Raw genomic sequence first — 14336 nt, 5'->3', positions numbered from 1 at the left:
ACACACATATACACACGTACATGTATTAATGTATATATATTTGCCAAGTGGATTGGAAAAAAAATGGTCAGATTGGAGTGGACAGATCCTAAACTGGGGTAAACTGGCGTGGCTGCGCTGCCGCCAGTGAAGCTACATTGGCTCGCATCAGCTGAGCGAGCGGCCCCAGGGGTTTATTGAACGCATTGCTGCAGAAAGCTGCAGCTTGAAATACATTTCAAAATGTTTAAATACAGTTTCGTTTTGTATGCTATACTTAATAGTTATCAATACTTTTCAATAGAGTTTCTTTTTGCTTTTATTACAAAATGACAAAGTCTGAGAGGTAATTGTAACAGACTTCTTTGAAGTCTAGCTGTAATTTATCCAAAGATTTGGAAAGCAACTTTGGACTATAGGACAACATCTGGTAAATATGTTTGCCTCCTTATATGAAGCAAAATTAAAACCAGTCAGGGCCAGGAGAGGCTCATACTGGCATTAGAACTGTTGAGAATGATTAGAAAGTATGTTTTGTTTTTTTTTTCCCCCCCCTGCTGACCACAATATTCCTTGCGAATCGTGGCACCGTGCCATTTTGATACATAGGTTCTAGATATATGTGCCACATTTAAAGGACTGTGGCAGGTTTCTTAAAAGGCAGAGTGGGGGAGACTTGTGGTAAAGGACAACCTAAGAAACGCGAGTGTCTTTTTGAAGAAAAGTTGCTGCCAAGTATTTAATTGACAAGAGGCAATATTTTCTCTACATACACAAAATAACAAACAGATGTTGACTCATTTTGATCAACATCCAGATGTTGTGACCCAAGAGGTTAATATTGACCAAGGTGATGCTATCCATCTCATCAAACAGAAGATCAGATTGGTGAGATATATATTTATAAATAGAAACGTAACAAAGTAATTGTAAACACAAAATACCTTTTTGAAGATTAACGCTTCCTTGGAATACTGCAAATGTGCAATCCTCATTCCAGCAGAAATTTTCTTTTTACCTTCAAGAAAAAAAATGTCTCAGTCTCTTGTAGCAGCTTACAGAGAAGATAAACTTAAAGGGATTTAATGCCTCAAAACACCCATTTCAACAAATACGTATGTCTACATACCAGAGTTTTAACAAGGAGATGTAGCTGGATAGGTAATCTTATTCACAGAATTAAAATATTTGAAATTTCATTTATTTATGAAATTGTCTGTTTAGGAAGAAGTAAGGGATTTATTCCTGTTGCTAAATAATATTCCGGTGTCACGTAGTAGTGCAGTGTGGTTATTAAGAGTCTGCTGGGGCTTCGCAGTCAGTCCCCTATTTTCATGGGTTTTTTTTTAATGTAGTCATAAAAAAACCTAGCGCTGCAGGCAGCAACTTGGCCTATGAGGTCTCGCTCTAGGAGTTTTACTGCACAAAAGAGGACTGACTCTTGAGCTACGTGAGCATTTTTAAAAAGCTTGGTTTATTCTTTCTATGAATTTGGTATATTAAAAATAGCTCTCAAAAGTATCTAGGCAGGAAGTCTATAATATTGAGGACAAGATCACGAAACTTAAAGTCTAAAAATAGGAACACTTTGTTGTGCTTTAACGAGATGATTCATCAGAATAAAATACGGTTTGGGCTACATATTTTGGATCCTTACAAGTCTGAAAATCATTACTGAAAATAAAGAGTAAGGGAGAAAGACAGATGGTTTTGGTTTAATCGTTTTAATTGATAAGCACAAAAAAAAAAAAAGAAAAATATTTTCTCAGTCTTGGATTGTTTTTCCCCCACACCACCACAGCATTACGGGCACTCACAGGACTGGGCAGGATACAAGTTGATGTATACGAGCATGTATTGAGCTCCAGCAACAGAAAGTCTGTCAGAGAACTGGGGAGCCCATGCAGCACCAAAGAGGCGCCCTATTTGGAGGCTTTACACAAGAGGGGTTTGCTGAGCAGCTTTCGGCTATTTCTACGATTGGAATCCGTGCAAAAACTATCACAAAGTTCCAGAATTACATTAACTTCCATGGACATCAGTGGATCAAAGCAGTTAGGTTGTTTTCAAAATTATCTTTCTGAGGACCAATCCAGGAAATTGTAGAAATCTGTCCTTGTTTAACCATTTGAAAACACAGCATTACACAGAGCTCAATAAAGGGGAAAAATGTGCCCCATAACGTAACATCTGGTCCTATACTGGGGCTTAATGCTACAGTCATGGAAGCCAACAGGAACTTTGAAACAGAAGCTATCTACAGCTAGATCAAGTCTGTATTCATTCACGAATATTAGGACATCTTCTGACCATACATAAATATTACCAGAAGTAGCTATTTGATCATTGCATTGGCTCCCTTGTTGTTTAGCCCTAACTATTTTATTTTTCTCTCTTTTTCTCTGTCTTTTTTTTTTTTTTTTTTTAAATCTTTGCCCATATCTCTCACCTCAAGAGTACGTTCCGGGCCGGTTTGGCTCTGAGGACTCCTCAGGCTATGCTGCTTTTTCTGTTGGTGCCGCTCAGAATGAAAATTTGAACATATCAATGTTTGTGCGAACACGCAAATCTTCTGGCTTGTTACTGGCTTTGAGAAACAGTACTCACCTCTACGTCAGAGTCTACTTGGAAGGTGGGAAACTCACAATGTTAGCTCTAAATTCCGTGAAGTTATTAGGGAAACATTCCATGAACGATGGAAACTTTTATTTAATAACATTAAAAATAGAACCAAATAAGGTGGAATTGTTCCAGTCTTCTCAATACCTAGGCTTTATTTCTACTCCAGTACTAACCACCCAAAGTAAGGATATTCTTTACCTTGGAGGCCTACCTGATAGCAAAGAAAGTGAGAGAAATGGTAGGTATTTCAAAGGCTGCATCCAAGATGTAAGAGTGAATAACCAGCCGCTGGAATTCTTCCCCATCACCAATCCGCTGAATTCTCTTATCAACCGAACCCTGATCAATGTCACCCAAGGCTGCACTGGTGACAACCTCTGCAAGGTAAGAATGACATTTTTCAGAACATTTTCCCATGTTTATAACGGGGAATTTCTTTTAATTTTTAATACATTCCCATATATTATTTGATGGTAATGACATCTTAAGGAAAATATGTAAAAATGCTAGAAAGAGTAGATTTTGTTGAGTTATGCTACATATGATGACTATCAGCAGCAAAGCGTATTTGCATAGAGGAGAAGTAAAGTATTTTAAGGTTGAAATACTGTTTTTCACCAATTATTGAACATGCTGTGCTGTCATAATACTGGTCTTCATCACTTTCCATCTGAAATAAACAGAATTCTCCTTTTTGCCAAACAGTCCCCCATCTTTAGAGTTGAGAGTCCACCAGCTTTTATTCATACTTGGGTTGTCTCTTCTTTTTCCCCATAGTCCAACCCTTGCCACAACGGCGGCGCGTGCTATTCAATCTGGGATGACTTCACTTGCACGTGCCCCCCTAACACAGCGGGGAAGGCATGCGAGGAAGTGAAGTGGTGTGAGCTTGGGCCCTGTCCTCACGAAGCACAATGCCAGCTGGTGCGCCAGGGATTTGAATGTAAGTACATTTCAGTTATTCCTGTCATCTTTGGAGATTAGAAACGTTAGAAATTTTCACCAGCATTTCCTTAAAACTCAATATTCACTGCCTTTAAAATTCATTCAAATGTTATTTCTGTATTAAAATAATAATTACGTCAATTGTAAGTCACATTAACAGGAAGAGTCTGCCCTACCAAACCCAGATATTTCCAACCAGAGTCCCTGACACAGACACCGACGCTTACAGGACCTTTGCTGCTGACTTATTCTACACAACTTGTCAAGGTTGTACAACAGATCAGTACATTGCCAGAGTATGGGTGTACCCCTCATACTTCCACTGCAAAGAGATAAGAGGATATCCAGTGCTGGATTAACCTTAGGATGTTCTCTATCCTCCTGAAAAGACAAGCTACATGACATACATTGCATCATTTGATTTTCTTAAATGTTAAATATCTTTGAAGAAAGTCACCTTAATCCCAGCAGTACAGTTATTCAACTAGTATCTTCATAAGAAGCACTCGCATGCCAGGCAGTCTATTTGAAAACCGATGACTATTAGCTGTCTTAAGAACATTAGCCACCCTGCGTATCTCTTTCCTACTCCACTTTCCTTCTCCTTCCCACCCTGGAGTGGAATTTAAAAAGAAAATAAGGATTTTGAAGCAATATTTTTTTTTTCTTTTTGCTATCAAAGAAAGCCCTAAGATAAATATGCATAAAGTCTGACTGAAGCTGTTAGAAGGGCTGACTCTTACAAATGAGAAGGTTGGTCAGTGAAAGATTTCTAAAATAGACAATCTGCTGACAGACCAATATGAAGCTATTTTCGTTGAGATTGTTAGAATCAGCATTGCAGCACTTGTTAAAATTTAGAACTGAAATTAAAATAATTGAACCTTCTCTAAGATACATCTAATGATAACATCAAAATCTTTTCTGGCTATTGCATGTTACAGTAGAATATAAACACACACAGCCATAGAAGTGAGCTTTGTGAGACATTTAAAAAATAAGAAATAATTTTGAAAAGCTCTAACTTTCATTTTTAGTATGATTTTCTCTGAGGAAACATTTTTAGTGGGACAGACACCACATTTGATGCGTTAGGCAATGTAGGTACACCTCTGTTGCCTTACTATCAGGATATACAATCAATAATTTCGTACTGGGACTCCCAGGGGTTACCTTCATCTAGATTTACTGAGCCCAGAGATAGTTCAAAACCCCACCTTATCTCAGTGCTAGGATCTTGCACAGCTAAATTTGCCTGAAGCACAGACAGAAGACATCCCTTGCTGTCTCTCCTCCCTGTCTATAATCTTCATCAATCTCAGAACGTGCACATTTACAGCCCAGCAAGTTAGTGCATTTTAGCAGAAACCCCACTAATGAAAGATGTCAAATACCTTTGTGAAGACGTCCATAAACCTGCCACAATGCTGCCCATCAATTTTCACTCACAGCAGTGTGATCTGAGTGCTCCGCTGCGCTCCCAGTCCCACCAGCACGGGCTCAGTGCCATCAGTAGGGCTGTGGCAGTGCATACGCAGCAGAAGCTGGCTTTAAATGTGACAGGCACGACTCCTCTTACATTCATTTTGAAGGGGCTTTTCGCCAGCTCACTTCAGCTAAATTCATCTTTTTTTTTTTTTTTGGCATCAGTGAGAGTAAATTGGGATCCAATCAAATACTTTCTAAAACCTCTTTAGTGCTTTACCTAGAAAACAGGAATTGAGAGAGAAGGTTCACCCCACCCAGATCTGTCAGGAGGAATAACTAGCTGCCCCTACTCAGGGAACAAATATGAATGTAATTTCTATAGCCATAAGGGGCAGGCAAGGATAACTGAAACAGCGGCGGAACTCGATTGTTTTTCAGCAAACCCAAAAGGACTTACATGACAGGGAGCATGGGGCACGGAAGAGATGTCGTTCCACATGTATTGGTTTAAAGTTGGCCTGGTTTCTCAATTGTTATCTTTGCACAGGTCTTGCTAACGCAGTGTTTAGCGGCCGAAGCAGTGCGATATTTTACCGAAGCAACGGAAAAATCAGCCGAGACCTCACCAATATCGTATTTGGCTTTCGAACTAGGGACACTGACGTGATCCTGCTGTACGCGGAGAAGGAGCCGGAGTTCGTCACTGTCAGCATCCGCAACTCCAAATTACTCTTTCAACTGCAAAGCGGCAACAGCTTTTATAAGCTGACCCTTGCTAGCTCACTGCCTGTGAGTGATGGGAAATGGCACCAAGTGATGGTCTCTATGGTGGAGCCCCTGTCCCAGTTCTCTCGATGGCACATGGATATAGATCACGAGAAAGACACTGCAACTAGCACAACTGCTGCAGGAAGCCTCAACTTTTTAAGAGAAGAGACAGACATCTACGTGGCTGACAAGGCTTTTGACAACCTGGATGGACTGCGAGGATGTATGAGCACCATAGAAATCAGTGGCATTTATCTCTCATACTTCGAAAACGCTGACATCCCTACTAAAAAACCTCAAGAGGAGCAATTTCTCAAAATATCCGCAAACCCTGCTCTTACGGGCTGTTTGCAGGTAGATGTCTGCAGCTCAGATCCCTGTATGCACGAGGGCATATGTGAAGACTCCTATACATCCTACCGTTGCATTTGTCCCAAAGGATGGACTGGCACCCATTGCGAAGTCAACATCGATGAATGCTCTTCAAACCCCTGCATTCATGGAAACTGCACTGATGGCATCAACTCTTATGAGTGCAGTTGTGAACCTGGTTACAGAGGTGTAAATTGTGAAGAGGACATAGACAACTGCCGTGGCCACCAGTGCGCAAATGGGGCCACTTGCATTGATGGGATTAATGGATATTCTTGCCTATGTGCTGGTAACTTCACTGGAAAATTTTGCAGGTACTATAAAAACAAGGTAGATCTGTATGATTTTGTCAGGTCTCTTCTGAAGGGTTATTACTGCTGTCTCCATTTTAAACACAGATGTTACAGAATCATAGAATGGTTTGGGTGGGAAGGGACCTTCAAAGCCCATCCAGTCCAACCCCCCTGCCAGGAGCAGGGACATCTCCAACCAGATCAGGTTGCTCAGAGCTCCGGCCAACCTGGCCTGAAATGTTTCCAGGGATGGGGCATCCAGATGTTAAGCATCTCTCTATGTATTAATCATGGCTGCAGCATTAATGTCTAAAGAGTCTCCAGTTCAAAAAGCTGTTCAGATCAATTAGATGTGGACTGAGGCAGTGAGGAGCTGGCAGCTCAGGCAGAGACTGATGAGACAAGGAGTCAGAGAAAAGGCTCAGCTCTGTTGCCCAGCTCTGCTGCCAGTCTGGGTCCTATGAGCTCTCTGATGACAGGGTTACAAGTCCGACAGAGCTTGGAGATAGAGGTGTTGCATCTTTAGAGAAAAACAAAAGATTTTAAGGGTTTTGAATCTCTAAAACTATACTTTATTAGAGTAATAGAGCGTTAGAACTACAAGTAGGGAAATTCAGAGTTGGTGGTAAGAGAAAATAACAATAAAAGGGCTTGTAAAGATGTTTTTCTCCCCACTCACAGCATCTTTACTAGGTGGGTCTTTTCCTCCAAGCCTGCTCTCTCAGCCCGGCAGTGCTGGTGGCTGCAGACACCACACAGCCCATGCTTTCCATCACTTCTGAGGCTCCTCACATGCCCTTTTCCTGTTCTTCTCACTCCTCTGTAAAGGCTGCAGGCTCTTCCCTGCCCTCTCCTTTAATTGCCCTTCTCTGCACACCATAAACTTCAGAAGGGCTGAGCACGTCCCATTACTCTCAGAGAAGGCAAAATCATTCTTCTCCCTCCAGAGGACTCCCACAAATCCAGTCTGCTGCAGCCCAAAGGATGCAAACAGACAATCGTCTTCATGCTGCCCAACCACAGTCTTTTAGGCTATAATTACATAACTGTCAATTTTTTTTTTTTTGAGTAGTAAGGACTTCCTGACTTTGAAGATGCTTTATATTGGCCCAATAGGGTCTATCTTGTATGCTACGTCTCTTTTGAACTCTTCTACTAAGCTGTCCAGGTATCACATAGAGCCACATCAGTAATGTAGGTAGAGAGTTGTCTAGTTTTTGTGTTTTTTTTTTTTTCACTAAGAAATGAATCATTACCTTGCCAGTATATGCTTGGAAAAGGAAAACCAAACTCAGCAAATTAAAAAAGTTAAGCAAAATATGTTTTGTGAATCTTAAACCCCGGTTCCTGCTGTCTTCCCTTTGGATTCTACCCCAGCCAGTACAGTGTTGCTCCCCGCTACTAACCGTGAGCACCCTGAGTGCACCCGGCGCATCAGTGCACATGGATGTGGGGTTTCCTTTCCCAAAGAGGAAACCAAGGAGGTACTAAGTATGTGCAGCTCCTGCAACTGTGCGTTCCTTTACAGGTAAAATGTAACGCTTTTCCCATCAGTATGGAACAGTGTTTGCCAACAGGAGTGCTGCTCCCTCTATTTGGAGACTAATAGTACTAGATTCTGCATTCAAATAGCAAATTTGCAAGTTAGATCTAAATATTTGCCACTAAAGCAGCAGACTAGAGTCAAATGAAAAGCTGAGAGAGCATGAAACATCCAGAAGGAAAGTGCAAATAATCACAATTTCCTTCTTATTTACCTAGATACAGAAGATTACCGTATACAGTTTGTGGGAACGAAGAGAGAAACCTCACATGTTTCAACTATGGCAACTGCACTGATCTCAGCGGCGAGCTGACATGCGTGTGCCTGCCGGGATTTGCTGGAGAACGGTGAGACGCTTCACCCAACAGATCTTTGTGGAGCAATTCTTCCACAAGCTGTCCCAGGAGAGCCCAGAGGGTAACGGCCACAGGGGTTCTGCCCTCCTGCAGAAATACAGACAAAGCAGGTTTAAGTTCAGCAGTTCCTTGCTTCAGTGAATTTCAGAGTCTAAAACTACAGCAGTTAGACAAAAATCACAAATTAACGCAGCAGGATTCAATCCAATATAGCACCATTAACCCCGGTACAAGATGTTATTTCTGAGCATTGTATGCTTGCTTCTACGTGCCTGTTTTTCGGTTTCCGTGCTGATTTAGTATATGACAAGCTAGAAAGTTACCTTTCCATAGGTGGGGGGGATACATAAGCACTCATATTCTGCTCATACTTAAAAATTAGCTACACTACACTGACGCATGCATATGCAAAGCTGTTTCAGTTTCACATGTATGCGTTGTGAATACACAATCTATTCTTTCACAGGGATGGTATGAAATTAAATACCTGGCGGTATTGCAGCTTGTAACCTTCTTACTGAATGCTGAAGTATGAAAACAGAATTATTCTTTTTAAAAGAAGTTAAGAAATGCTTTTTACATGTTACAGTTTGGTTTGAAACAGAGGGGCCTTCCTCACAGTGAAATTTGTCTCTTGTAGCATATTGTCGCAATCCCCACTTACCATTTGATAATGTTCTACAAACAGCTCCGGAGCAGGGAGGCCTGACAGCCACAGGGCTTTAGGTGCTGCGGAAACCTAGGAAGACATTGTCCCAGTCATTTTTTGGATAGCAAGAAAGGAAATACCGTACGTACTCTTAGTCAAATTAGCATTACATCAGAGTATAATATTCAAAAGTTCAACAGCACCAAGCTATGGTGGCTCTGCAAACACAAAGAAGTTTTCAACGAAAGGTTTTAATGTGCTCAAAAACTTACAAACCCACGGATTTTGTGGAAACAGTACAGTAAGCTATAAATGATAGATGAAATGAAATTTTCCACCCACTCAGTGCACAGTGCAGTTGGCAGGGACATCTGCATTGTACTGTTTAACTCAGGCAGAAGGCTGGTGTCTCACCTCACAATATTAAAAAAAAAAGGTGAAAAAATAAACTAAAATATAAAAAAGTAAAAGCATATTCTTTGACACATCTTTGGTGTGTTTATTTCTTGGGACTTCAAGGTAGAAGGAAAGTGCTTTTTCCTTCTTCCTTCCCCCACCAGGCAACTTGCTAACTACAGCTTTGGGAACAAGCCTTCCTTCCATCCCTCCCGCTGGCTGGCAATAACCTCTATTCTATGGTTCCCACGGTTCTCGTATTGAACGGCAGCCTTGTACCAAGCATGCTGCGCTTTAACCGACTATCACAGCAAGGCATTCTTCTCCAGTGTCTAAAATGGACTATTTGTCCTCTTTTCCTCCAGGCTGCCAAGCCATAAACCAGTAGTGCTTCCGTGCTTGCAGATCTCAGTATAGCAAATGAGAACATTTCACTCTTTATTTTTTTTTTCAGAACAAATTCAAATATATCCATTAATAAGAAAATTAAAACCAAACCCCTATGTATATGTATGTATTAGATTGATAAAGCAGGCATTTTCCTTTAAGACAATATTTCATTCCTCAGAAAGCCACTGACGCACAGTATAGAGAAAATAGTATCTTTCTGTGTCAATCAATTGACTTGGGGGCACAAAAAAAGCCCAATGAAATTGATAATAGCTAGAAAGGGAAATGTGAAAAGATTACTCTTCACAAAACAGGATGTAGCTATCTCTTGAAAACAAATTTTTTATTCCATTCAAGCTGGGATTTTCAAAATTACCTAAGGGAGTTTTTTCTTTTAAGTGTTCCTGAGACTCAGTTGGATTCAGGTGCCTAATTCCCTGGAAGATTTAGGGTTTGGTTGGGTTTTTTTTTAAAAAAAAATTTTCATAGGTAAGTTCATAGCTATACAATTTTTATACATTGGATAAATACTTTAATCTAGCTTTTTGAAGTATATGAATATAACTTACCATTGAAGGAAATTGCTGAAACATTGTTAGAGATGAATAAAGAAAAGCATATAAAAGTGTTTGATATAAAGAACTGCTCTTTAGTGTAACACAAAAAATTTATTGCACATCATATTATGAATATGATTGAACAAAGCAATTCCTTATAAATTAGAGGGAGTCCCTCACAGTCTTCTTCAAGAATAAACCCACATTTTTTTTTTTAATCTGGAAAAATTAGGATTAACCATCAGCGTTATTTGAAAAACAGGCGCAGGGAATTAAAAGAGAATATTCTTAGAGCAGAAAATCACCAAATCACTACTACTTTTCAGACAATCTCACACATTCTTCATTAATGTTCAGCTCGTTCCCCTGAGAAATTATGAGGACTCAGATTTCCTTTATCATCAGAATTAACTCAAAAACATTTAACGATAAATATTTAAGCCTGTAAAGCCCTGTTCTGCACCATTCTTACCATTCTTGGGGCCCATCTCGGAGAGGGTGGATGGGACGTTCTGCTGGGTTCTACTGACATTTCAAATCAAGCACCATTAACCACGAAAGGCTTTACAGAGGTGAAATTTCCAGCTTAACTGTCTGTGTTTGAAAATAATACAGGAAGGTTCAATATTTGAGTGTGGCTGATGGGGTAGTTAATAAAATCATGAACACGGCTGGAAATAGACCACAGGTTTTAATTACAGCATCCTCCTCTCCCTTCCCTCAAAAGCTCTGAATTAAAAACGCGCCTGGTGGATGCGTTTGATTTGTGATTTCGGGTACTGACTATTGGCACTCTTTCCCCTAGGTGCGAAAAGGACATCGATGAGTGCAGCTCCGACCCGTGCCTGAACGGGGGCCTCTGCCAGAACCTACTCAACAAGTTCCACTGCCTCTGCGACGTGAACTATGCTGGAGACCGCTGTGAGATTGATGTAAGCGACCTCTCCTTTTTTGTCTCTTTACTGTTGTGGCAGAATCTCTTTCAGCTTCTCTCCTATCTTATTCTACGAATGGATGATGACCCAGCAGTTGAGTGGGGTGAACAGGAAGACTATTAAGCAGTCTTTAAACTTTTGTATTTTAATGCAGCAGAAGATGCCTTGACCAAACAGCTTAGAAAAGCAACACACACATCAGAGTTTTAAAACTTGTTTTCTATTTCTTTGAATGATTTTCTATTAATTGCTTTGGATCTGGTTTCATTATTTCATTTAATTTTAGAACAAATGCTAGCAGATCTTAAAAAGCGTTTCATCCCACCTTCACCGGAGCGTTTCACCACGTACAAACTGCCATACTAACGACAACTGTAAGATTTACCGATGGCAGCATTCAAACCCTACTGCAATCAGTGGTAAAGGCCCCCTGCCTTCAATAAGGCTAATTTTACCATTAAATCTCACAGATGGTCACTATCTTTGCATCACATGCTATGATCATTGCTGTTTCCTGTTAGGTCTCACATCTGTAAAATCATGCAGGATATTTTTGGATAATGCTCAGAACACTCTCACATCCATTTGCATTAGTGGCAATCCTGCACTGATATCGCTGATCCTGAACCTCTGCTCCTGTAGCCTGTACCCCTTCAGTATACTATACTAAGATAAAATACAGCCTAAAGTAAAATAAAATACTGAGATAAAATCTTCATCATGATTCCTCTTTCAAGGAAGGCTCAGTAAGTACATCAGACTTTAAAATCATAGATTTCTACAACTTTAAGTAAAGCTACGTTATCCATCAACAGATATGAGTGCCATCAGACAAAAATATGTGATTTTTCCTTCTTAGGAAGCAATCAAGGTAATTCAGTTAATTGGTTGTCCATGGATTCTTTAAAGAATGAAAATAAGGGGTCTGAAAATTATGAGTACCAGGAGGATTAGGAAAAAATATTATAGCAAAATATCTGTGTAGTTGCCCTTGAGAGTGTAGAGACAACTGCCGTACATTGTTAAATACAAAACAGCAGTGAAAAGTGAGGTTTTGTTTTTCTGAAGAATTCTTAAAGGCAAAAGCCATTTATGAATGGCGCAACCATTTATTTGGGCATTCATGATGATATTTGTATAGTTTCTGTACTCCTTTTAGTCATTTAGTGTCCTTGAGGGATGATTCAAAAGAACAAGCCTGTGTAGGGTGTTGTTTTATTATTAAGCGATATGGCATGTAACAGAGTTATAGGAACGACTAACACCATACAATGAGGTTTTTACGACTCCAGAGAGAACAGCTGATCTTTTGCAGAAGTCCTTGAGCCCACCGATATCCATTTCCCCCACTTCAAACCTGACCCTGGTCCCTCAGTCCTGCCCAACCTGCTGTGGATTGGACTCGGAGTGATCACAAAGAGCAAATCCCACCGGTAATTCTACGGTCGCATTAAGACACCTTAAAATGTGTACAAGTGAGATGGTAAGGTTTTGCCATGGCAGGACACAGCAGAAGTCACTGCCTGAGAATCAAGCCTCTATTTTTTCTTTCCCACCTTTCAGAAACGTCCCAAAGCCTGTTATTCTTCTGAATACCACTCAGCACATAATTGCAGCAACACTCATGTTATTAAAAAGTCTATTCCTAGTTTCAGGGGGAAAAAAAACCAACAAAACAAACCCAAACACACCCATTTTTTTCACATTTGTGGAAAATGCTTCATGTCACATGTTCCTGTCTCAAGCACCTGCCTTAGTATGAAAACTTAAACACAATATATTTACTTGTATATTTAATTGTATTAAACAAGGATAATTTTTTTTTTGCTGTCTTTATCATACCAGAAAAGTCACTGAGGTAATTTTCTTGTTAATCTCTTATTTAAAAAAAAACCAAACAAACAAACAAAAAAAACCAAAAATCATTCCGCTGAAAGATCATTTCCTCTTTGTAAGCAATCAATAAACACAAGATGCAAATGCACGTTCCAGCTCGGGAGATTACATTAATGTAGCAGTTTCAGAAACAAAACTGTATTTTTTTTAATGAAAGCAATATTTCTGCGTGAAATGTTTGCATTTTGGTCTAAAATATCAAAGTAAGACAAAACAAAATGAAAACATTCACCTTGTTTTGCATTAAAATGTCAATTTTCTTTCATACAGAAAAATTTTTTAAAACATACAACAAATTATGTTGGAAATTTTGTTCCAAATTTTAGCTTTCATTTAATGACAACTTAAAATGCTACTTGGTTCGGTATTGTTGAAATGAAAAGTGAAAAATTTGAATGCAAATATCTTGAAATTAAAACTATCATACCATATCACAATGCTCACTATAAGCAAAGAAATAAGATACTTTGAAAATCCAAATCCAAAAAAACTGATGCTACTAACCAAAGCTGTTCAAATAAACTTTTTTTTTTTTTTTCCAAAAATTAGAATTAAGAAAATTGCAATAAAGTTTGGGGTTGTTGGTTTTTTTTTTTTTTTCATTAGGTTTAGTTCATCCCCCACATAAGTAAATTGAACTGTTACGTACTTTACAGAATATACACTACAGGATACACTACAATAAGCAAAAATTTCATCCTGGTGTGAATCCTGAAGAAAGCTAGCCAGCAATACATGTAATAACAGTATATCTGCCATGCTGTAGCGATACGTATAATATGAAAAGCAAAGGATAAATCTGGATAGAGATTCCAAAACTCTTTCTCTTCAGTACTAGAAACTTGATATGAGTGCACATAAAATACTGAATTCAGGTTTTATATGGATTTCCAGCAATATGCAAGTTATTAATCTAGAATACATTAGCAGAGCATCGGTTCCCTTTCTTTTACTGAATACATACCTGTAATTGAATTCTTTCCTTCCTCCAACGCCTTGTCATCACGAAACATCCCCTGACTTCAGAAACGCTGCTCCTTCCCTCTTTGTACTTCTGTAGTCTCAACTACGTTGTGCACGTGTACATAACTTTCCTACCTTTATTCACAAAATAAACCTTCTGCCTTTGTCTCTTTATGTCTGCTCCTCATTTTCTGCTAACGACTCTCCTCATTTGCTTTGTGTGCCATGTTTTCTGAACATTTGC

The 14336-nt window shown here is 39.4% G+C and overlaps 1 protein-coding gene across 1 annotated transcript in view; it reads left to right on the top strand.

Annotated features, from left to right (window-relative positions):
* Positions 1–14336, top strand: part of CRB1 (crumbs cell polarity complex component 1) — a 93340-nt gene that overhangs the window by 59715 nt on the left and 19289 nt on the right. Inside the window, exons 7-11 of the mRNA XM_086753303.1 lie at positions 2435–2985; positions 3379–3544; positions 5522–6428; positions 8169–8297; positions 11104–11230. Of these exons, the coding sequence (XP_086609429.1) occupies positions 2435–2985; positions 3379–3544; positions 5522–6428; positions 8169–8297; positions 11104–11230 (1880 nt within the window). The remainder of the gene's footprint in view (positions 1–2434; positions 2986–3378; positions 3545–5521; positions 6429–8168; positions 8298–11103; positions 11231–14336) is intronic.

Source organism: Chlamydotis macqueenii, chromosome 8 (assembly GCF_036417535.1).
Source record: "Chlamydotis macqueenii isolate bChlMac1 chromosome 8, bChlMac1.mat, whole genome shotgun sequence".
NCBI lineage: Eukaryota > Metazoa > Chordata > Aves > Otidiformes > Otididae > Chlamydotis > Chlamydotis macqueenii.
This window is presented reverse-complemented; position numbering and strand designations above follow the sequence as displayed.